The sequence below is a fragment of the Podarcis gaigeae genome, assembly GCF_964106915.1.
Source record: "Podarcis gaigeae genome assembly, chromosome: 15".
Lineage (NCBI taxonomy): Eukaryota > Metazoa > Chordata > Lepidosauria > Squamata > Lacertidae > Podarcis > Podarcis gaigeae.
In genome coordinates, this window is record NC_139692.1 from 39,749,530 (window position 1) to 39,774,198 (window position 24,669).

Below are 24,669 nucleotides of genomic sequence, written 5' to 3' on the forward strand. Positions count from 1 at the left end.
TCAAAGGGAAACAGGGGAATCAGACCCTAAAATAGACATTATCATTCTGCTGTGACAAAATGATACTTAATAACTACACAATTATTTATCAGATTGCATTTATGAATCTGTGCAGAAATAACCATAATTTAGATCAAATTTTCATTAGGTCAGGTGTCCATAAGCTATCAAACAATATATGCTTGAAACCTGCCCTATGAGGAAAGTTTGCCATGTTTGGGACTCTTTAGTTTAGTGAAAAGAGAGTAAGAGCTGGCATGACAGAAGTTTATAAAATTAGGCACAACATGCAGAGAGTGGATAAATAATAAAGTTGTTGTTGTTGTTGACATCCACTGAAGCTGAGTGTTGGGCGTTAGGAAGTCCTTCTTCACACAGCACATAGTTAAACTATGGAACTATGGAACTCACTCCCAGTGATGCCTACCGACTTGGATGGCTTTAAAAGAGGACTGGACAAATTCATGGAAGATAATAGCAGTTGCTAGAAAGCACAGCAAGGTGGGGAGCACTCTTGAGCTGAGATCCAGCTTGCAGGTTTCCCCTGGGCATCTCACTGGCCACTGTGAGAACAGGATGCTGGACTAGATGGGCCATTGGCCTGATTCAGGAGGACCCTTCTTATGTTCTTAAGCAGCCCTGGTGGCAGGTGAGGTCCAGCATTTACAAATTTATTTGGTTATTCAACAGGGCCTCTTAAACTTAACAAAGCTTTCAGGCCTCACACAGCATGTCTAAATGTCTTATGACTGCATGTTATTTTTTAAAAAACACAATTTTAAGTCACTGAGACATTTTATACAGAAGGCAACAAATAAATGCTAATGCTTATCATCATCATCACCATCATTTAAAAAACCTGGCCCAGCCTGCAAAGTGGAGATTTCATAGCTCAGTGGCAGAGCATTTGCCTTGCAAGAAGGTCATTGGTTCAGTCCCTGGAAGCCCCGGAGAGCTGCTGCCAGTCAGTGTGGACATTACTAAGCTAGATGAACCATTGGTGTGGCTAGGTATATGGCAGTTTCTTCTGTTTCCACCAATGTGATAAATAAATAAATAATGCAGATTAAGTACAGTGTAAAATAGGCCCAATAATCAGTATTTGAATCTACCCATTGTGATGGTTGTTGGGGGGGGGGGGAGAATTCTTGACCTTTGAATGGAATTTTCTTAAGGGCATATAAACCAACAAGGGGCAATGCAGCAGAGGAGGCCTGGTGAACGCCTACACAAATAATGAACGGCTGTTGTTGATGTTGGACTTGTGCCTTTCTCCCAAGTAGGCGACAGACACACGTGGAGCCATTCTGCAGAAAAGTATGTTTAGACTTCAACCAACAGACCGGGGAGCCCAGCTTTAAGGGTTCAGGGCTGGTCGTTTATTTTATCAGAAATAAACTTCCTCTCCTTGGCCATTGAAATGGCGCCAATTAGGGCCTTCCCAGTTTAGGTTGGCGTGTGTGTGTCAGCCCTTGCTTCCTGTAGGTGTTTCCCCGGGGGACTTCCACATTAATATACAAACATAACACAAAAGGAAGACAAATTTACATATTTATATTCACAGGGAAGGCAATTTTTCAAGATGGGCAGGGGTGAATAAACTCTCCCTAACCGATGAATGAAAAATAAGACAGACTTAAGAAGATGACTTATACTGCATTAGCCTATTCCTTCACCTAGGCCAGAGTCAATGGCTAACTGTTGGAGGCAGCTTGTGATGGCCTGTGAATCCGATTCAGAGGCTGAACCGGAGGAACCCAGCCTGCACAGGAGTCCCCGCCTCCAGGGCCGGCTGAGCTGGGGCAGGGCCTTGGATCTGAAGCGTCTGCACCTGTGCCGGATCCTCAGGAGCAGGAACCAGGTGATTCCACTCTGGCTCCGGAGGTGATTGAGGACACAGTGCCTACGGGTGCGCCTCTCCCAGCCCTGTCAGGGGAAGGTGAGTCTCCCCCTGGGTCCTGTAACCCTCCAGCCTCTCCTGAGCTGCAGAGGCTCAGGGCAGAGAGGCGGAGGGAACTGGTTTCTCCCAGGAGGAGTGCTCGCCTTAAGGCCAGGAGAGGCGGGTCTCCTGGGGGCCAGGACCACCCCTGGCCTCAGAGAAGATAAAGGCCAGGGAGCAATGTCGTTGAATACCTGCTTCTGCCCGGACCCAGTCCTGTCCTTCCAGAGTTCCCGTCCCCGCCCGGCTTCCTGCTTGGGACCCCGCCTCGCTCTTTGTGAACTGTTTCCAGACTCGTGACCCAGGACCGGACTTTGACCACGCCAACGGTAACCTTTCCCCCCGGGACCAGCACACAGCTTGACTCTGAATGCCAGTTGCTGTTACACTCAAGTCCTGCTATAGGCACCTGATTGGCCACTTTGAGTACAGGATGCTCTCCCAGTGGGAGAGTGAAATAGCAAGCCAAGAAGTGTTTCTTAAAATTCATTACAAGATGGAGCAAGTTTGCACGGAAGACAATAGCCCTTATAGTTACCACTCCATTCCCCCCCACCAGCAGACAATCCAAACACAATACAGGAGAAATTGTTGACGTCTCTGGAAAGGGCTATAGCTCACTGGTTCAAGGGACAAATAAATAATGATACTCTAGTTCAGCCCACAAGCCAGAGTTTCCATAGCTCAGTTGCTTTGCATGCAGAATGTCCATGGATCAATCCCCGGTATCTCAATGTAGGGCTGGGCGGGAATCCCTCACTAAAACCATGGAGAGTTGCTGGCCACTCAGCATAGACAATACTGGGCTAGATGGACCAATGGTCTGACACAGTATAAGGCAGGTTCCTGTGATGCCTCAAATGGCTAGTTCTCATTAAATGTCTCTCAGCCAGTAACCGTTTTGCAAAGCGTAGTCCCTACCTTAGGAAGCAGCAGCTGCTCAGCATGGGTCCAAGCAAAGGTCTGTTTGCCAGGTCTTTCTCTTTGGCAGAAAAGTCTTAAACGGGGTAGTGTGCTGCAACAAAATGTACACAAAATATAGGGTAGATTTTAGGAAATCATATCCTGACCTACAGGCAGTTTGCAGGCTAGTTTATAAAGAATTAAAATTATAATAAAAGCAATTGAACAAAACAAAACAAAATCACATATTTATCTCCTGCTAAATATAGTCTTTAAGTGGTTTACAAAATATCTGTCTATCACCCTATCTATCATCTATCTCTTGTATTTTAATTTTTTTGAAGATAATCTTTATTGATTTTATGATTACATACTATTGACATTACATTTACATTTACTCCTAAGAGTTGACTTCCCTTCTTCCTTCTTCTGGCTTTTTTATGTCATCTCTAAGTTTTTCGCATTGTCTATCATCTATCTATTGTAGTGGGTAGAGTGTAGACCAGGGTTCGAATCCTCTCTTGGCCATGATGCTTACTGGATGACCTTGGGCCAGTCACTGCCTCTTAGCCTAACCTACCTCACAGGGTTGTTCTGGGGATTAAGTGAGGAAGGAAAGAACCATGAATGCCACCATGAGCTCCTTGTTCTATTTTTCTCCAATGAAACTGAGAAACTGCAATACAAAAAAATGCAATAAAACATCAATATGCTCTCCCCCCGAAAAGAACATAGCTGCACATTTGAAACACCTTCATAGTCAAGGATTTTTCTCCTCAGCCTCCCTCTCACAGAGGCATATCCCACCTCAGAAAGACATCACTCGCCATAGGCATCACATCCAAATTTGGCCTTATGTCTGCACAAATCAAACCACGCCTGCTACTCATGCAATTCACTCATCCCATTCTGCCACCAGTACACCCAAACACAGCACCATTTACTCCATTATCTCCCAGTCAGCCACCAGCAACCACTCAACAACAAAAAATGCACTGTAGGAACGCCCCAAGGGTGTCCTGCCAAAACATTCGCCGACAGAACTGTGTACATTACAAGGCAAATTGCTACCCATCAGTCACACAAAAGTACCGTTCCCGACAGCAGTCTGGGTTTTACCCCAAGACGCCGTCTCCCACCCAAGACTAGTCTCAACGGGTGGAACTGAGCACACACCCCTCTCCCTGGTGCTCCTTCCCTCTCGCCAAGAAGGGCCCTCAGGAAATTGCACCCACCCAAGAGGCATGCCAAAAAATAAAACCCCACAAAAGTACCCTCGCCATGGCTGCCAGACCGCTTTGCCTCCGTGGTGCTGGTTTTGTAGTTCTCCAGAATGGATGGGAATAATAAGTCAGAGACAACTGGGGTCCCAGAGCTATGTCCCACTTGAGGCCAGCCAAGCCTCTGTAACATGGGGGACAATGACAACTATTTTTTGCAAAAAATACAAAAAATAAACAAAAATAAACTGTTTTTACCACTGTGTCTTAATGCTGCAACCTGCCCTGGATAGAAAATGGGCAACCTACAGGGAATTGCTGTACTTTACAGGAGGGGAACCCAAACTGAAATCAGTTGAAAATGTAAGAAGCCACATTATGGCTACAATACCATCAGTTACAAGAAATGCTTAAATTAGATAGGAAAAAATGGTTTTCTGGACCAAAGCTCACAATTCGAAAAAGAACTTTTGTCCAAAATGTATAATCTGTTACTAGGGTGGGAAACAAAAGACGAGCTTGTCAAAGCCTCAATGACACACTGGGCAATAGATATGTCACAATATAGATATTAACCTCTGGGAAAAACTCTGGAAAGGTGATTTAAAGTTCATAGCATGTTAATTCTTTGAAGGAGAACTACTTGAAAATGATTTACAGGTGGTATTTAAGTGCTGGAGATGCAAAGAGGTTGAAGGAACGTTCTTTCATATGTGGCAGACTTGTAAAAGAGTAAAAAAAGAGTATTGGGAAATGATCCATAATGAATTGAAAAAAAATGTTTAAAAGTACTTCCTCCCCCCCCAAAAAAAAACCCAGAGTCCTTTCTGTTGGAGATAATTCAGACTGAAATTCCCAGGTGTCAAAAAATGTTATTTATGTATGCCACTACTGCGGCCCGTGTTTAGTTAGCCCAAAAATGGAAAACAATCGAGGTCCTGACTAAAGAAGAATGGTAACTTAAATTGACAGAATATGTGCAGCTTGCAGATTTTACAAATTAGAATAAGAGGACAAGAAGAACATACATTTAGAGAAGATTGGAAAATGTGGATAATGGCTCTCGGGAGTGTGTGGAACAACCCATCATATCATAAGAAGAGCCCTGCTGGACCAGGCCATTGGCTCATCTAGTCCAGTGAGTGGTGACACAACACAAAATGGCTGCCGTGTGGAGTGGCAGGACTCAAAATGGCTGCTGCATCTTAAAGAGCAGGAAAGGAGGGAGGACCACAAAATGGTTAAACAGCTCAAATTAATGAGGAAAAGGCACTTACTTCAGTCACTGCTCCCTCACAGAGAGCAGCTTTTTCTCCCCTCTCCTCTGTTCAGAAATAATACAAGAGGCATGTTCAAGTCAGAGAAGGCCAAGCTGGTATAAACATGAATGGAGCAAGAAGAGCAAACAGCCTCTTTTACCATGAAGGTTCTCGAGGGGATATTTACAGAGGCAAATTTACTGGCAGGCACCCTGGCACACACTCTCATGGGCACCTGTATGAATCCCAGCAGGAAACCTTTTTTTTTTTAAGCTAATACTACAGCGCAGTATACTGGGACGTAGGTGGCGCTGTGGGTTAAACCACAGAGCCTAGGACTTGCCGATCAGAAGGTCAGCGGTTTGAATCCCTGCGACGGGGTGAGCTCCCTTTGCTCGGTCCCAGCTCCTGCCAACCTAGCAGTTTGAAAGCACGTCAAAGTGCAACTAGATAAATAGGTACCGCTCCGGTGGGAAGGTAAACGGCGTTTCTGGTTCGCCAGAAGCGGCTTAGTCAGGCTGGCCACATGACGCAGAAGCTGTACACCAGCTCCCTCGGCCAATAAAGCGAGATGAGCGCCGCAACCCCAGAGTCGGTCACGACTGGACCTAATAGTCAGGGGTCCCTTTACCTTTACCTTACAGCGCAAAAATTGAATTCAGCATTGTAAAGGAACGAACAAGTGATAGATTTCCCCAAGTACAAAAAAAGTTGCACAGTACTGACACTAGCCTTCTTTTTTGCGTTCAGGATGGGTGCGACATAACGGAAGTTGCGGCTGGGTTTTCCAAGCCTAGATTGGAAGTTGTGCTTTTTTTTAATAATAATTTTTTATTGATTTTAACATATAAATTATAGTACATACCACAAAACTTCATCACTTATACAATCTTTTTTGGACTTCCCTCAGCACCTCTGATGACCCACCGTTTTAACCACTTCTTATGCATTTCTTAAATTTATATTGCCTTTAATTATCTTAACTATCCACCCTCCCCCTTGTCCATTTTTGCAATAGTTCCAATAATTCTCCTCACAAACCTTCTTGCAAACCTACAAACATAGTTTGATCATGACAAATACTTTTCAAATAATCTGTAAATTTACTCCAGTCTTCTGTGAATCTCTGGTCCTGCCGATTTTGAATCTTTCCTGTTAGTTTGTCAGATTGGAAGTTGTGATTATGCATGAATTGACCAGGGGGCTGAGAGATGTGAGGAGCCCCTTAATTCTCCTCACAGAATAATACAGTCCTCAGACTGTTTTAGCCATCAATCCCTCTTCCCAGCGAACTCTGGGAACTGGAGCAGTGTGAGGGGCACCCCTAAGAAACTACATTTCCCAATCTGTAATGTTATTTCTATTCCACTTTTCCTCCACGGATGTTCAAGGTAGTATACATGGGATAATCTCCCCTATTTCTTCTTTGAAGCTCAGGATGAGAGGCCGTGTCTTGTCCCAAAATCGCCCAGCGAACCTCATGGCTTCGGTGGAGATTTGAACACAGATCTCCCAGGTCCTAGTTCCAACACTCACTATTAGTCTGAGAGGGCATTTCCAAGAGGATTTCACAAAGATCAAAGTCCTTAAGAATTTCTACCTAATATTCATACATTTGCATTATAAATCCATTGTTTATGGGCAGCACAGAGAAAAAACAGAGAAAGGTTCTTGTCCGGTAGCTTTATCCATCACCATAAAAATAATCATGGCATAATTATCTATGACTGGGAAAAGAGGAAGTCACAAAAAATCTGCAATTAATGTAGGCAGGGCAGCAATACAATCCTGTGCAAAATTACTTCAAAATCAGCTCCACTGTGTTGAAAGGGGCTTGATCCCAGGTAAGCATAGAATTGCAGCCCAAATTACTCATTACTGTACATGCTAATGTAAGAAAATCCTGATGGCCATTTGGAGAGTGACTAATCTGTAGGAAAGAAACACCCCCTCTCTACATTTCAGTTTTCTATTCTTCAGTTCTTCACACTTATACAGATCAGTTTGCAAATATTACTTTTAAAACTCCTGATAAAAATTCACCAGCGTTTTAACTCTGGATTTCTAATGTGTTCCTAATGCAACACATTTTTGCATTCAGTTTTGCCTAACACACCCCTTTTCAAAGCAAAGTCCTGATATAATGCATATTGGTATATTTTCACTATTTTTATGCACACCTTACCGTAGCTAGCCTATGCATTCTTGCACATAAATATTACATGGCAGGAGAATTGGAATTGCATTGTGAAAGCTTAAGGGCAAATTTCAAAGGATGACCGTTTCAGTTCGTGGATTGGTTGGAAAACTTGAAGCCTGTAAGTTCTCCTTGAAATGCGAACGGAATCAAATTTGTCTCCCATCCATGTGTATCTAACTTTCTTCACGTGGTCAATTTGCAAAGAGCAGCAGGAACCTTGGGAGAACATCAGAAGCAGATGCTGCCACCAGCTGGTCTTGATGTTGGTTACATCACCACCCTTTGCAAAGAACTTGGTGGCGAAATTTTTTTGACAAACCTCAACCTATTCCCCCCTTCCTACAGAATAGTTACCACTTAGCAGAAAAGGTGGTTTCAGCAGATTTAACTTTTGTGTTCTGTGTTGCAAGGAAGCCCACGGACAACTGCAGATGATCTTGCTGCTTCATGGGTGGAGGAAACTGCCCTGTACCAAGTCAATTAGCCAAACTTATGTTATTGCCAAACCTGCCTGGCAGAGTGATGGAGGTTTTTCCTGCCATTTGCTACCAAATCTTTTTTTAACTGGCAATACCAGGGATGGAGCATGGGACCTCCTGTACCACAAAGGGACTATTTGGTTTGCAAGGTAGGTTCAGTGTTTCATCCATTTTTAGGCACTTTATGTAATAATTATATACTATGTCCCTAACCTTATTTTGCAGCTAAAACAGGCACTGCCCATATGGCAAATTCATGCTTTCACCACACGGAAAGGAGCGACATCTTTTTGATGGTCAAATTCCACCCAAATGTATATTTATTTAAATATGGATGGGGAACATAAAACGGATCATAAGTCAACTCACTCATTTTTTAATAGAAATTTCTAGAAAAGAAAAGGGAAAGGAATTGAGGCAGCAGATTGCATCCACAGTATTTAATTTGCTTGAATAATATAGTTACAGATAAACAAGTTCACTCCATATACAGTTACTTGGACTTTTTTTATACAGTTCATATTCCAATACATTAATACTTTTTATTATTTACACAGTACTTATGTACATGGTCTTTCTAAATTCAGTGCATTGTCAATAAGTTTTTATACAATAATTTACAAAGTGAATGTGGTTAAGAGTTAACTTAATAAATTTCCCTGTTAAATTTAGGAATTAATTTAATTTTTGTTTCCCCTTAAAAATAATAATTAAGAATTGATGTAACAAAGCATGGCAGATTTTTAAAATGGCATTAGTAGATCGTTTCAGTGACAAGAGAAGTTCTGAAAGGAAAGTTAATCTGAAGACGAGTTCGGAGGAGTTTGTAAAAGGAAAAACAGTTCGGGGTGTCTCAAAATAGTATTGAATCCAGAAACTCCGCTGGTTTGGAAGGCTTGGTTTTCTCCAACCTCACTGCCCTGCGGAAAATAAATTTAGGAGCAATACCCTGTGAACATTACCAGCAGGGGCAGCACCTACCCAAGCCATCTTGAAGTGTTATTACCGGGTGCTCAATAATCGCCCCACCCCACCTTTGGCAAAGCTTAAACCTAATTGTTAGAAATTACTGGACTGAGAAACGGTGTCCATCAAAAAGATCAATGCCCGAACAAGGGCCAAATTTAGCTTCTAAAGAAATGGACTTTCCAAAGAGTCAAGTCAGACACTCACCCGCTGCCAGAGCTCCTAAGGTGGAGGATGTCCCTGACTCTATACAGAGGTTGTAGCCATGAGTCATGGATTCATGCTATCTCCTCTGATCCTGATTGGCAGAGGTATCAAGGCATCCCACAAACATGTCAGTGTGTAGGACAGGCCCCTATGTGAAATGCCAGCGCCACCACATGACTTGACATGGGATATTGACATGGGGTGGGGAACCTATGGCCCATCCAGGTGTTTCCAGACCCCGACCCCCATCAGCTAGCACGGCCAATGTTCGGGGCTGAGGGCCACAGGTTCCCTACTCCTGGTCTAAAGATTTCAGACGGTCTCAGAACATCCCCCCACCCAAGCAAGTGCATGCAGGGACACAGCTAGCAGCCCCACACTGAATCTGTCGGAAAGTTGCACGGGGTCAAGAAAAGCAACTTCAAAAAAAAAAAAGTTTGTAAACCCTGAAAGTTCAATTAAAGAGGAGACAGGGAAGCAAAAGCTGTTCCTTGATAGTGATTAAGCTAAATGATTCTGTTTCATGGTAGGAGTGGCAGGTAGAAAAGCATATTGCAAATAAATAATGCGACTTTTGGCCAAGTTCCCACTGAATTGTGCCTAGGCTGCTCAGATGCCTGAATATAACTCGATGGAAAAATAAAATTAAAAAATCCTCTACTTAGAAATCTAGCTTTTCAGGGACAAGTGTGTTTGCTTAGCTTTCTCCCTGACCTGCAACTTTTCCAAGTGTGTTTGTTTTGTCCACAGGAGCCATTCAGTCATCAGAGTCCCTGCTTGAAATTTTCATATGGTACAGGCCAAACAGAAGTTCAGCAGTTCAGCAAAAGCTAGGCTTTTTGTTGTGGTTCCAGTTTATAAATTAACACTCAAACCCTGACACTGCCTGCTTATTCTGACAAATTAAGGAGTTACAACCCTGTTTAAACTCACGAGTTATCTTATTCAACAATGTCCTTTAGAGGGGTGCTTTGGAATAGCAAGAGAATTCAGATGAAGATAATGGCAGAGTCACTTGGGCTCCCAGACTAGGGGACCAATTACTAAAGTTCTTACTTCTGAGCTAGTGGATTTTCGAAGAAGTCTGTTGGGCCCAAGTCTGCAGGGATTCAAGCACCTTTCTTCACAGATATTTCTGGTCAAAAAGGAGTTCTGATGCAGATCTCTTTTTTTGCAGACCTTCCTACAAATGAACTCCATTGGTGGGACAACAGACTTGGCTTTCAAAAGTTGTAAATTAATGCCAACCTTATTACAGGAAGAAATGGGGCACTATTTTTCTTTCCATGTCATGGGATGCAGCAGGGAAGCATGCCTAGGTTTGCTCGCAGACTGGATAAACTTCAATGTTAAAACCGTAATAGCTACCCAAGCAGGATTTCTTGCTCTTTAAGCAAAAGAGGTGCCCTCATCCTTCACTCCAAAAACACTTGGCAGTAATAAAATTAACTTATGTCTGAGTTTTAATTATCCTTTCCTTTCATTTAAAGTGCAATTTAATTAAAAACACAACACACACACAACTATTTCACACTGCTCACAAACTTGAATGGGGGGGGGGGGCAATTTTCTAGGGTCTAAAGGCCAGAGCAGAAGAAATGCCTGTGAACTCTTAACCATGGTGGAGAGGTCAGAAGACGGGGGCAGAGCAACCTGTCATTCCCCTCTCCACTCACCCCTTGCCCAACATAAATTCCACGAGCACATGAGTAAACATTGCAGCGTTCCCATCTCAACCAAGATTTATAGATTTGTTAGTTTAGCATCCCATGTTCCCCTCCTGGAATCTCAACCATAGTTACTAGTTTACTAGTGTTATGTCTGCACCAGGCCTGAGATCTTAGGAGCAAACTTCTGTGTGACGTAGATTCTAAGATGGGGCACCAGTGGGCCCATATGCATGTTCAAACTTTCACATAAGGCAGGAGGGCAGCTCACACATTGATGCCAGGAAAAGCTTAGGGCCTCCTGACTTCAGATTGGAGATGAATGCCAAATAATCCCCCTGTTCTCTCCCCACTCTCTTGTGAGTAGGATGGCATCATATCAGCCACAAAATCACAGAGGGGATAGGAGAAATTCCCCTCCAAGCCATTCTGAAAGCACATGGCTCATCCAAGAGGGTGGAACTGACACAGCCAAAAGCCAAGAAACAAACCAAACTGAGACCAGTGGGGTTAAGAACGGAAAAGGCAGGAAATTCCCTAAGCCATGATGTTTGCTCCTCTGTGCAGGTCGCCTATCCTGGGCTTTCCTTATCTTGCCACTAAAAAAATGGAATAAAACTTCAGAAAAAGGAGGTAGCAAATTCATGTTGTCTACAGACAACACTACAAGTTCAATCGTCTTAAATCTGAAGAGAGCATCCAAAAAGGTTGGTTTTCTTCTTCTTCTTCCTATGGGTAATTTGTTTTTGTTTTAAAGGGGGGGAGGGAAGCAAACACCTTTCTATTACTCTGGGCCAGCTTTTATTTGGGCTACTTACAACTTAAGCTTTCTTGGTCCTAGTTTGCTTACATCAAACTAGTTTAAAAGCCAAAGGTAAAAAAAACGAAATCCAACCAATGGGTGCTATCCCCCCCCTCCCCGCCCAATGTGCATGGAGAGATCTGAACAAAAACACAAAAAACCCAAAGCTATCTCAACCTGTGAGCTGCTATGTAATTAGGGATTCTTTCTTTCTCTTTTCTTCTAGTTGTGCTTTCAGATCATGAGAGGAAAATAAAAAAATAAAAACTACGTTTAGCTCTTCCGCTCTGCTAAAAACCACTTTTTTTTCATTTTTTGCCAAACGGGAGGCGACTTTTCAAGGGCGCTCCCTCGCAGCGGTCCGCGGCGCCTCCCCTGGCTTGCGCTCACTGCAGCACACAGTACTTCTTGTAGTCGGACTCAAAGTCTTCGTCCATGCTGCTCGTGTCTGCCATGTTCTTGCCGTCTATCTTTGGCAGAAATTGTGCATAGTCCACTCCTTGCTGCTCGTAGAAAAGGATGTAGGCGGAGTCAGTGTCGATTTCGTCAGGATGCAATTCCTGGAAGAGGAAGAGGAGGAGGGGAGGCTAATTTTGTTCCAACAAAGAACCCCGTTTTTTTAAAAAAAAGTGCTCTTCTAATAATTAAGCTGGGTGGACCACAAGTTTGGAAACTGCAGAATCTCAACCATCCCCACCCCCGGGGCTAGTGTGATGGACTGGCTGGATGCCAAGAAGGCACCAGCTGGGAACCCCCCAAGGGAAGACTGCTCAAAGCCAGGGGATTGGTGGGACAAGGATGAGTGGTCAGAGGGAGGACAGTGAAGAGGTAACAAGTGAAGAGGTGTTTTTATGTTGTGAACCGCCCTATGATCTACAGGTCTAGTGTGGTATACCAATTTAATAAGTATCAGGGTTTAGTGAGCAGGAAGAAGCTGTGGCAGAGGACAGTCCAGAATCAGAAGGCTGGAGAGGAGGCAGAATGAAGAAGCCAGGAAGTCTTTCCCTCCTGCTGCGACTTGCTCCCCTTAAAGAAGTATGAAGAGGGCATAGCAAAGAGAGACAAGATGAAGAAGCCTCAGGTTGCTGGGGAAAGACCCAGAGGAGGAGTCTTAGAGAGCAGCAGGAAGGCAGGGACCTTCAGTCCTCACAACTACCTCATTGTGGAAATACCTACTGGGAAGTGTTGCTTTGACCACTAGGCTTGCCCTGTTTGGGTTTCTTTGAATAAAGAGTTAACATCTCTGACACCGGGTGTTTTATTATCTGAATCATCCAAACTACGGGAAAATGAGCTCCCTCCACATAAAGTCGCACATGGGTCAGAGCAGCCGCCTCTTATGCCTGGCCATCATCACGACTGCCCTCACATTCTCTCTTAAGGAAGGCAAAGGAGATTACCTTACAGCTGCTGTCATTGTAACAGTACCACTTGCTGTTGGGGTTTTTGGCGTAAGTGACGTAATGACCTCCTCCCATAATTCCTGAATGGCACTGGAAGGGGAGGAAAAAGCAGTTTTGTATTGCTGGCCCAATCAACAAGGTTGTAGCAGTAGTTGGTGTTGTTCTATATTTATTTACACACACCCCTTTGCCCCTGACAGGTTACCCCAATGCTGGTGGTCCTCCACATTTGTGGGACACCCAACTCCCATCAGCCCCAGCCAGCATGGCCAATGGTCAGGGACAATCAGAGCTGAAGTCCAGCAACACCTGAAAGGCGTCAGGTTCCCCAACCCTGGCACAGACAGTAAGTGCTCCTCAACTTCCATTAGCTCACACCATCTGATGAATTTTGCATCATTTCATAAAGGCTCTTGAGGATACAAGCTGCTAAATTGTACCTTGTTGAGTCTATGCCCGCCAAGAGTCCTGCAGCACCCACATTCTACTTGACGTGCTGAAGAGAGACCTCAAAATCCCACCCCAGGCCAAGCCAAATCCTACAAGTCATGTGAATTTTGGCAAATGAAGCACATTTAGCACCAATTTATTATTCCTGCCACCCCGCCTCACGGCGATGCCTTTCTGACGCCTTCATCGCAGCCCTTTCCTTACCCACCTCTGCCTTTTGGGCACTTGCACAATGGCGGACTTGCCTTCTATAAAATCCAAGCTTTTAAGAAAGTCTCCCACCCCAGAGTGAGTCACCTACCGAAATTGCATATAGGCTGTAGATGGGGTTAACACAGATCTCTCCTCTTTGGTCAACCACCATCTCCTCCTCCCCGTTGATGCTGCCGTTGCTGTGGGAGTTTTGCTTGCACAGGTATCCATTGGCTAAAGTCACCTCGCTGCTGTCCTGAGCGGCGGCAAAGAGCTCGCCCTGGCTACCCCCCAAAGCATGCCCTCGGCTGAAGCCGTCTCCTTGGTCAGGGGTGACCTTAGGGTCCGGGTCTGTACCGTTCTCTCGGGTCATGTCCAAGTTCTCTTTGCTGCTGGACAGTTTGTTTTTACACAGCTGGGGGAGCCGGAGCCGCCCCTTGCTTCTTCCCAAAGTCCTGGGGCTACCAGTTGGACTAACGTTTTTACTCGACGGACAGCCAGTTGCACACTTCCGCCCGGGAGATGGAGACGCTGGAAGAAGTGAATGAGCAAGTGTGCGAGTGAGAGAAAGGGAAAAAGTGGCAAAAAGCTGAACAGACAAGACTAAACTGCCCACATTTAATCCCAAAACAAAGCTATTAACAACTTTTACATCAGTGGGTTAGGTAAAGCAGCCGACTGCATCACACAGACTTCTAGGTCTTAACTTGCGAAGTTCATTAGCTCTAGCAACAGGGGTTTGCTCACTACTGTGTCTTGGTATACAACCTAGTAGCGAGGTATTTAGCAACATTACATACTCCTAGATCCAGGAAAGCATTTTCAATGGTTAACTTCACCATTTATGGAAGGCCCATTTGCCAGACTATTTGAGAATTCATTCCTGCAAAAGCAGCTCAGTCAAAATGTGAGCCCATGTACCTCTACACCGTGTGTGTGTCCCAGAGGCCCAAACAAGTGACTCACACAGAGACACAGGCTGCAGCCTCTTCTAAGGGCAAGCAATTCTGCAGCATATGTCTACTTCAGGAGTGATGGAAATGTCCTAATTTCACTCAGTACAGAGATGCGGCAGGATTATCTGCTCCCACCAAAGGCAGATTGGATTGGCAAGCCCAGTGCAGTGACTCATGCAGGAAAACAACAGCCAATTTCGAGGGCAGGTAATTTTGTGGGGTCCTGAAGTAGTCAAAACACAGCGGCATGTGGAGATGGAGCAGAGTCACCTGCCCCCAGCAGAGGCTGGTTGGACACATCTATGGCAGTATTAACCAGTCCTCCATTTTACTCCATCCAGCCCAATGTGGAGATCCCTCCTCTCCCCTACCTTTGATATTATTTAAGACGCCAGAAGTGTTGAGGGAAGAGGGGCTTCTGGTCAGCACATCGCCCTCCCCGGCCACCGGGACGCTCTGCACCTCCATCCTCAGACACTCATCTTGTGGAATCTGGGTCTCAGAGGGATCGTCAACCTGGGGAGTCAGCGGCTTCTGCAGCCAGCAACTTGGGTCTCTTGGCACCAGGAAGGCACTCGGGTTGAAGCTCTCTCGGGGAAACTTGACGATCTTTTGGGATTTTATCCAGCGGCCATTGACAAACTGGAAACGCTTCAAGTGGATTATCTAGAACAAGAGATGTGGGAGGCAGGATCAGGTCAACGCTTCAACTATTAGCATGTCTTGTCTTTTTATAGTTTGCAGGCCTCATGGCAGGCCTTCTCGCCTTTCTAACGTGAGTCACCTCCAGCGGCAATTGGTGCTCATTAGAGCCGGCAAGGCAGAAGACAGGAAGACCTACAGCATGTGGGGCCAGAGCCAATGGCAGGCAAAGCTAATTAGCTCTAGTCTTGCCCCCATTCTCCTCCATGCCATGTTCTACAAGGACAACATGGGACTGAGGAGGAGGAAACTGACAGGCAGGGCCTCCACTGCCAGAAGGGATGTGAGTAAGAAGGCAGGGAAGTGGGGGCTGGCTGAGGGCAGAACGAGGTTGGTGGGACGCTGCCCCATTTGTGCTAATGAACCAGCCTTCAGTGTCAGCTCCGGGAGACAGTAATCATCCAGAAGTAGGAACTAAACACTACATAAAATAAAGATGGAACTCGAGTGGCCTGACCCACGAGAAGCCAGCTTCATAGGGTCAATTAAAAACGAAGAATTGTAAGAAGCAGTATACAGCCTGGCTGTAAAAATAAAGGAAAAGGAGAGCCTTGAATCATACCAGGATAGGGGGAAGCCTCCACAGGTCCAGCTTCTTGGTAGCCAAGCAGTGAGTTTTGCACTTGGAACAGTAGTACATCTCATCTTCGCCTAGTTCCTCCTCGCTGGTGAAGGCCCGGAGGCAACTGTCCAGGTTGATTGGCTCAGCCTGGGCGCGCCGGCTTTGCTCCACACTCCTGTGCTCCTCGGCCATCTGAATGGGTGACAAGGCAAACACTTGAGGAATTCTGATGGCTTGTTCCTACTTAGAAACATGCCATCTCCTCTGACCCTGCTAGAAAAATGCAACCTGTGCCATTAATAAAGATAGTGTAACTCGTACAGCACGTTGGCAACAAATATTCACACAGTTGTTAAAATTATTTTACACCATTTATCAAATATGTGAGAAAGAGACAATTACCTACAAAGTGCCATGAAAACTTACAAACTACTTAAAATAAAGTGAACTTGCAATATCAGATTTTATTAGGTTCTTACAAATTCTTGACTTAGTTTTTCTTATTTTTTAAATAAGTTCAAAAAGATTCAGGAAAAGGGCAAGTTCAGCGTTGTTCCCGGTAGCTGTGAGGTGCTGATGAAGTCATCTCCTTTGCCCCTAGCTTAGATTCCTTGTCTCCTTCCAGAGAAAGATTTCTTAATGTACAATGCTTTGCTTCACAGCCTGAATTAGCCTTTTTAAAATTAATAATAATAATGAAAATATGGAGTGAGTTTTGTGGAAGGAGAACCTCATGACACAGAAGCACCACCTTCATTTTCGGAAGGAGAACCTATAGACGGGGACAGTAGCTCAGTGGCAAAGTGAATGCATGGCTCACAGGAGATGCCAAGTTCAATGCCCAGCATCTCCAGGCAGGGCAGTGAAATCCTGTCATTAATCCTGGGGAGCTGCTGCCAGTCAGTGTAGTCAATACCAAAATACTTGGATTAATGGTCTGGCCCAGTACAGAGCAGCTTCCCAAGCAGTAACACACTTTCTTTGGGGAGGGGTGAAGTGCACTATAGGCAGAAGTGCTACCAAGTGAATTTTATCAATTCTTAGCTTTAAAGATTGTTTGATTTTAACGTTTTTCTATTCCCCACTTTGGGACCTCTGGGTGAAGGCCGGTTCATAAATGTCAGAAATAAAATGAAATAAACTCCTTGACCACATGCCATTTCAGATTGCAGGTGAAGCAATGCTCCTTTCATATGGGAAGAACAAGGGGTCCCTAACCACAGAAACACAGGTGTCAGGGTGAAGGGTATTTGACTCACTTTCCCCAGTCTTAATTTTCTAAGCATGGGGAGTTATGGTTTCCCCTAAAATTGGGGGGGGGGGGCACATGTTCAATCTGGTGAATCCCCATTGCTAACTGAAGTGATACCAACTAGAACAGTTTTGATAATGTGACCGACTTGTTTCTGTAGACTGGTGGCTCCCAAGACCTACTAGCCTAAGGCTATCCAAGCGAATTCAGTGTGTCCATGGAGATTTGAACCCGAGTCAAGCCCTGTCTGCCAAAGTGCCCTGGCCCTTGGGCCATGCAGACTTCAATTTGCTGCTCTCTCCTTTCCGTTTTCAGTCTGCTGCGATTCTGTGCCCCAAGTTATTCAGTCATCCCTCCACCCACTCCAGAAATCTCTGAGCCAGCAGTAAGATGAAAGAACCTTCAGAAGCAATTTCAGGCCATTGCAGAGGCAGAAGGGGTGGCCTCATGCAACGTGACAGCCAATAAAGCCTTTTGGCTAATTTAAAAAAATAAAAAATCCCAGACAATGAGAGTGGCTCGCGGCCAAGGAGGCTGCAGAAGCTCCATGCTGTCAGACAAATGCAAAAGCAGGAGCACCAAATTGATCTAATAAAACAGCCTCTGCTGTAAGAGAACCTCTGGAGGAAGCTGCCTTGTGCGAAGTTCACTGGCCCCACTAGCTCAATATTGCCAGTACTGACTGGCAGCAGGTCTCCAGTGTTTCTGATGGGGGTCTCTCCCAGACCTACCCGGAGATGGCAGGGACTGAGCCTGACTACACATTATGTGGTCCGCCACTGAGCCACAGCCCTGCCAAACCAGTCAAGACTTCACAAAGCACTCATAAGGAACTTGTGGCCTTTCAGCTGCTGCTGGACCACAGCTCCCATCATGCCTGATCACTGGCTATGCTGGCTGGGGCTAATGAGAGATGGAGTCCAGGTTCCCCAGTCCTGTTATAGATGACCCACGTCGGCAGGGCCAGGAGAAGTTTTGTACTTGTGTGGCCTATTTCAACCCAGCATGGGAAACTCTCTGATGCCACCACTGAGTTCCATCATGAAGAAGGACGCAGACTCGGTGGTAGAACATCTGCTCTGCATACTGAAGGCCCCTGGTTCAACCCTTGGCCCCTCAAGGCAGGGTTGGGCAAAGGAGCTTGTATGGAAACCTGGAGAGCCACTGCAGACAATGCTGACCTAGGTGGACCAATAATCTGGCTCGGTGTAAGGCAGCTTCCTGCGTTCACATGCTTTCAAATATATTGTAGCACCCATAATGACTAGGAACTTGGTTTTCATGTGAAAAGAAAATCTGGAGCCGATGCCGATTGGTGACTGCAGATGTGAGAAGGGCATTGCCTGCTATACGGTACAAGCTTTACAGGCCGAAGGTCCCAGGTCCAATCTCTGGCACCTCCAGACTGAGGAAAGAGCCCTGCCTGGGACACTGGAGAGTTGCTGCCAGCCAGTGTTGGCAATACTGGAGTTAGGTGGATTAGTGGTCTGATTCGGTGCAAGGCAGTTTCCTACATTTCTAAGGAAAGTAGGAATATCCAAGTAATGCATCTTAAAATGAATTTCCTCCCACCCTTGTGGTTTGTTTTTAATGCATGGAATTTTAAGTAGGATTTTTTTTTTCTTTTATTGTGTTTATGTGTTTCAGTGGTTTCATTGTCATTTATTGCTGCTTCAGTTTTTGAAAGTTGTTCTCATTTATTTCTTGTATTGCATAATGCATTTAATGTGTAATCATGCCACTGCTTTTTACAGATGCAATTGCTTTATTGTATTGTGAAATGGCTTTGAGATGCTTCGTAAGAAGATGAATAACAGCAACAGCAATGCTAGTGCTCACTGGGGGGAAATAACCTCATTTTTTCTGCTGTTAGCTATCCTGCTGGGGATTTGGAATGTGGGGTATGCATCCTAAAAACAAAAACTCACCCAAAAAACAACAGCACACAAACACACAAGCAAATAATCACACAGCAAAACAAGCACACGGGTGTACAAAGACACAACACATCTGGGCACTAAACCAGCTAGAAGGATAAGATACTAGAACCCTGCTACCTGACCACCGAGATGACCTCAGAGGATGATCTAAGCACCTGAGCAGGTTGGTATGGGGAAGGAAGCACTAAATACACAGCTCTGTGGGCTAGAGCAGAGCAGCATTTCCACTTTCAGCAGCAAAAACATCCAGAACTCACTTATTTAAAAAGACAGCCATATGCATTGTCAGAAAGAACACATATACATATATCTGCTTAGGGTTATTTTGCAATTATATATATATATTTACCCGTTCCTGTGATGTCTGGTAGCGGAGATGAAGTGCTGTGGGATCCCAGTCAACAGCGATGTTGGCATTCCCCATGTGAGCTCTCTCTTCAGTGCAGTCGATTTTACAGCCATGGCAAAACCTAGATTGGGGGTGGGGAAGAAGGAGGAGGCAGTGAGCAGAGAAGAGGGGGTGGGAAACTCTCCCTAAAGCTGACAAGGGCTGAAAATGCAAAAGATGGGCAGTTAATCTGGACAGGACAGGTGTGGGCTGCTTTAGGTTAAGATCCATCAGTGGCAGAGCCTCCTGTCTGGCATGAGAAAAGTCCCTGGTTCAATCCCTGGCATCTCCAGGCAGGGCAGGGGGGGGGACCCTTATCTGAAGCTCTGGAAAGCCATTTCCAATGTAAATTCTGAGCTACATGAACCTACAATCCTGGTTCTGTATAAGGCAGCTTTCTAAGCTCCTATTTAAATCAAACATCACAAGGACTAGAATCTTACTTTAGGCTCAGCGTCAGAGCGTGTGCTCTGATTGCATAAAGTCCCAGGTTCAAGTTCTGGCATCTCCAGGCAGGCCTGAAGCCCTGGAGAGCTGTCACCAGTGCAGACAATACTGAGCTAGATGGAGCAGTGATCTGACTTTCTAAATTCCTAATCCAGCACAATGCAAACAGATTTGGAATATGGTGTAAACACAGCAGTTCAGTACACAGATATTGTGAAGGTGATTAACATGGCCAATTTGGTCTTCACAGATCTGCCCGTTTTTAGAGATACAAGGGGCCACCCTAACAAAGGCGGTAAAGGGAAGGCAGAGTGTGAGGCTGACGGAGGGGAGGGGCTCTCCCTTCAGCCAAAGAACGACACAGATTTCTAATTGGACCTGATGAAGCACCCACTTTTTTTTACTTGCCAAGTGGCCACCCTATGCTTACCTGTACCAGGGGCACCAAGCACACGAATTGCCGTCCTTCTGGACCACTCGTAGGGTGAAAGGGTACTGGTATCCCATGCTGTCATCACTTTAAATAAATAAATGAACACACAAACACGATTATTTGTAACATGCAAAAATGTGTTTTTTTATGATGGTCTTTCCCTAATTTTATCTTCTAAGCCTGTCATACCCCCCAGATATTTTGGGCACCAACTCCTGCCAGCAGGGTCAATGGTCGGGAGGTAATGGGAGCTATAGTCTGAAACACTGGAGGGTACCAGGTTGGATTCTAAGCGTCTTCAATGCCAAAGTATTTGAAGATGAAATACTGTACAGCTCTCTTTCCCCACCTCCTGCATTTTTTCCTTCTCAACCATCCTGAGGTGGATTGGGCTAAAGTGTGTGACTGGTCCAAAGTAAGCTACTGAGCTACCAGACTGAGGTTGTGCCAAGTACCTGAGGTTGTCATTTGTCCCAAAATAAGGCAAAACCTTCACAACTAATTCATTTTAATAATCTTTCCCCCAGCAATTTTGGGAGGAGGATTTAATGGCATTCCTTATGAAAATTACATCTGCTTATGTGATAGAGAGTTAGGAACCAGTAGAAGTGCTACTTCTGTGTAATATTTCTAGAAATAAAAGAAGCCATTCCTTGTGCTCCCTTCCCAGCACAATCTTCAGAGTTTTAAGGTCTTCCTGGCTAACAGATGATACACAATCTCACAGAATTGAAACAGTTGCAAAGTTTGCATTTCCAGGCTACAAAGACTCTTAAGCAATTTTTCGCAGAATTGTTAAGGGGCACTCATTTCAATTTGATCTTAATAGTGTTCAATATTTTTAAGAAGGAAAAATATACAGTTGGCAGGCTCCCTGATATTTTTCAGCTTTCTTTGACATCTGGAACCTGAAGGCCTGTGGACTTTATTAATAAACTTGAACTGAGCAAGGATTTGGGTCTGGGTTTTCCCAGTCCAAGACCCAATGTCTCACTGCACCAAAGACTGGCTTGCTGGCTTAAGACGTCAAGAGCCCCACAGAGACATTTTGGTGGCTAGATCACCCCCTCCTCCTTTGAGACATCCTGGCATTTAACTCACCAGTCCTGTGCGTGGTTACTGGCTTCTTGGGGAGGGAGGGGACTTGCCAGCCGGGACACCTGGATCCAGACCGCATCATACAAGTCTTTCTTCCGCGTATGAACGGTGCACGGAACTATCAGTGGCATTCCAAAGAGGCTCGGCCGGTTCTTCTGAGATGAAAGGAAGTACTTGTCCATCCTCATCTGCATTGATCATTAAAGGGGTTTTTAAAAAGATGAAGAAAAAGATTCATTTTAATAATACGATATGATTTTTTCACTTTTCAGGAGGGCCACTTTCATAGCAGGGAACTACTGTATTTTTCCATGTATAACATGCCCCTATGTTTTTTGGGGGGGAATTGCCCAAAGCTGTTGAGGTTTTTTTTTTGGGGGGGGGGAGATTGCACAGAGTTGTTGAGCTTTTTGGGGGAGTCTACGCCGCTAATCATCTGCACGCTCGCTGCCATAACCCCACCATCACACTCAACGCCAACCAAAGCCAATTGCACGCACAACTAAATGACTTTTCCCACCTAAATGAGCTTGCCACACTAGCCAGGAGGGAAGCTGCGTGCGGAAGGATCATGAGCTCAGTTCATTTCAGGTACTGAAAACAAATTCCAGATCAGAATGTGCTCGGAAACACTGTGGTTCTTTAATTCTAATTGTATGTCTGTTGCACCTGGCTCTGGTTTGTAGAGAGCTTGGGATTCTGATAAAAAGCCAGGTAGATACAACAAACCCTAATTGTATTCCTTTTGTGGCTGGATCTGAGAGGTAGGATCTTGGGAGTTGTAGTAGATCTGACAACCTTGCCCACCCCTGGTCTACACCCCTGGGTCACAGTTCTCTAAGGTTTCAGACAAGTCTTTCCCAGCCCTCCTTTGGAGTTCCCAGGGATTGAATCTGTGACCTTCTGCAGACATCTACCATATTGGAAAACGGCAGAGGCATGAACACCAGTTAAGCATCTTAGCCGCATTCATTCCCCACTAACCATTTTCCTGTGGACAGCAATGATGTAGCCTATGAAGGGGCTGTCAGAGGGAGAGGTCACATGGCCGTTCACCATCCCATTGGAGAAGCCGTTTTCCATCCTGCATGGCACCACTGTGTTTGGCATCCCATTCGGGATCAGGGTTGGCCGGGGAAGATCGCCATTCATCAGCACGTTGATCATCCCATTGGCTGACGGCACACTGCAGAACTCTGAACCCAAGGGCAAAGGTGTTGGTTACGGGTTTCCACTGACTGCAACTATACTTATAAAATCCATGCAGGGACATTTTACCTGTTTGCACAGGGCTTGGAGTAGCTGACGTGGGGGATCCAGGGATCGGTACCTCAAATGCACACAGGGATGCGCTTGCTGAGAGACGGACTTTCTGGTTGTCTTGAGGAAAGTTCTTTCGAAAGCAAGAGAAAGCGACAGAGAGGGAGAGAGAGAACCCCAATGAGGCTAATAAAAAACCCACACGTTTAATGGGATTGCTTAACCATAATTATTCTGTTTTTTAAGCAAAGTTTGATGTTGGTCTTAATGTCCTGTAAATCTCTTAGAAGCCAACTGGGCATTAAATGGCATATAAATTAAATAATGGGTTGTGGTCAGTGCTTGTTCTACTCAAGCAGACCTATTGGAAATGATGGACGCCACTAGCTTGGGTCCATTAATTTCAATAGGTCTATTCTGAGTAAAACTTAGTTGGATATAAAGATGGGGAACTTGTGAATTGTAACTCCTATCATCTCTGTGTTCTCTGGGGCTGGTGGGAGTTGGAGTCTGACATAATCTATGATTGGAGTGGAGGGTGCAGGCGGAAATAATCCGTGTCTTAAGAAAGTCACTGTTCTTAGACTAGTTTTGTTTCATCTTGGGGGGGGGGTGTTAAAAAGTGCATTTTTAAAAGCCCCGAGCAGCAAAAGCATCCTGACCTTTATGTTGGAGCTGTGCACTTCCGCAAGGAGGATCTGCTCCGGCTTCATGGCACAAAGTTCGCTGAGGTGCTTTTTCAGGCCAGTGTATTTCTCGTCCATGTTCAGCCTCAGTCCGTATCGGATGGGAGTTGTTCCATCTAGCTTAGTTACTGGGAGAGCAAAATAAAAAAGGGGGGTGAGTGGGAGAAAGAAAAGGCAACAGGTTTGAAAAAATCCAGTTTAACCAGCCCAGTTCTGTTTAACTGGCTGTTCGGTTTTTTTAAAAAGTGCTATTTCTGCTAGAGAACCAGGTAAGTGCTCCTTGATTATTAGATTGCAAATTTTGACTAATATCCAAGGCTGGGCATACTCAGTGCATCAGCTGCACACTGATTCTTGGGTATCCTGAGAAACCCAGAATTCATCCAGGGCGGTGGTGGAGGCACCAAAAAAACCTTCTAACTTATGTAACCTGGTAGAAAGCATTAAAGATCCACAGAGAAGCAGAATTTTAAATATCTGTCCCCCCAACCCACTCAAGGTCAGTTTCTCCAACTGCTTGAAGTTTGCTCTGTTGACCTCGGTTCTCTGTACATGTTCAAGGAATGAAAGTCACCGTGAAGAATACCTGGAAGGGTTCCTTTCTAAGACTCTATAGGGAGAGTTCTGTATGATTCAAAGTAGACCAGAATATCTAACAGTTCGTATTTTTCCTCTTTTTCTAAGACAGTACTGCACATTTCCTTTTTCGGGTACTCAAATCATTAAAAACAAAAATCCAACCTGTACAAATTTGTTAGTTTCTGTTTGCAAGTTTCAAAGTCCCAGGATGACAATACAAGCAACACTACATGTGTCTATAAACACACATATTGTCTGATTAAAGTGATAAAATCATGTAACTCAGGCTGTAATCTTACACTCAGGTACATGGGAGAAAGCTGCATTTAACTTAATTGAGTATACATGTGAAGGACAGCATTGTCAGGCTTGCAAAGGTTGATTAACATATGAATAATCTGTTTTCTTTATGTTTAACCTGTGATTCATTCCACAACTTTTGGCAGTTCTCATCCCTTTTGAGTTTTAGGAATACTCTTTCTCTTCCCCCACCCCCAATATATGTGTTTTATATAAGCTCAAGTATTAAACATTTACATTGTAGTTTTCTGCTAGAAATATCAAAATGTAGGAAAATTGGGATTTGGACTGGGAAGATGCCCATTTTAAATTTCAAAGGAACTTTAACACAACATTGAAGGAACAGTGAACTTAATGGCAATTACTTCCGAACGCATGG

General features: G+C 44.7%; 2 protein-coding genes and 1 long non-coding RNA gene across 8 annotated transcripts in view; 1 reads left to right on the forward strand and 2 right to left on the reverse strand.

Moving 5' to 3' along the window:
* The window catches only part of LOC310832730, a 43,706-nt gene extending 38,413 nt beyond the window's left edge, over positions 1 to 5,293 (reverse strand). Inside the window, exons 1-4 of the long non-coding RNA XR_014558378.1 lie at positions 5,091 to 5,293; positions 4,117 to 4,246; positions 3,381 to 3,518; positions 2,861 to 2,954 (exon numbers count right to left, since the gene is read on the reverse strand). This is a non-coding gene — a long non-coding RNA (uncharacterized lncRNA). The remainder of the gene's footprint in view (positions 1 to 2,860; positions 2,955 to 3,380; positions 3,519 to 4,116; positions 4,247 to 5,090) is intronic.
* Positions 1 to 24,669, forward strand: part of CA4 (carbonic anhydrase 4) — a 255,167-nt gene that overhangs the window by 32,051 nt on the left and 198,447 nt on the right. The window lies entirely within an intron of this gene.
* Positions 8,426 to 24,669, reverse strand: part of USP32 (ubiquitin specific peptidase 32) — a 123,559-nt gene continuing 107,315 nt past the window's right edge. For all 6 annotated transcript variants that reach the window (XM_083714285.1, XM_083714282.1, XM_083714284.1 and 3 more), the window contains exons 24-34: positions 23,388 to 23,539; positions 22,744 to 22,858; positions 22,450 to 22,661; positions 21,469 to 21,653; positions 20,365 to 20,451; positions 19,449 to 19,569; positions 15,908 to 16,099; positions 15,015 to 15,309; positions 13,797 to 14,218; positions 13,043 to 13,135; positions 8,426 to 12,202 (exon numbers count right to left, since the gene is read on the reverse strand). In XM_083714285.1, coding sequence (XP_083570411.1) covers positions 12,029 to 12,202; positions 13,043 to 13,135; positions 13,797 to 14,218; positions 15,015 to 15,309; positions 15,908 to 16,099; positions 19,449 to 19,569; positions 20,365 to 20,451; positions 21,469 to 21,653; positions 22,450 to 22,661; positions 22,744 to 22,858; positions 23,388 to 23,539 — 2,048 coding nt within the window. In that variant the 3' untranslated portion in view covers positions 8,426 to 12,028. The remainder of the gene's footprint in view (positions 12,203 to 13,042; positions 13,136 to 13,796; positions 14,219 to 15,014; positions 15,310 to 15,907; positions 16,100 to 19,448; positions 19,570 to 20,364; positions 20,452 to 21,468; positions 21,654 to 22,449; positions 22,662 to 22,743; positions 22,859 to 23,387; positions 23,540 to 24,669) is intronic.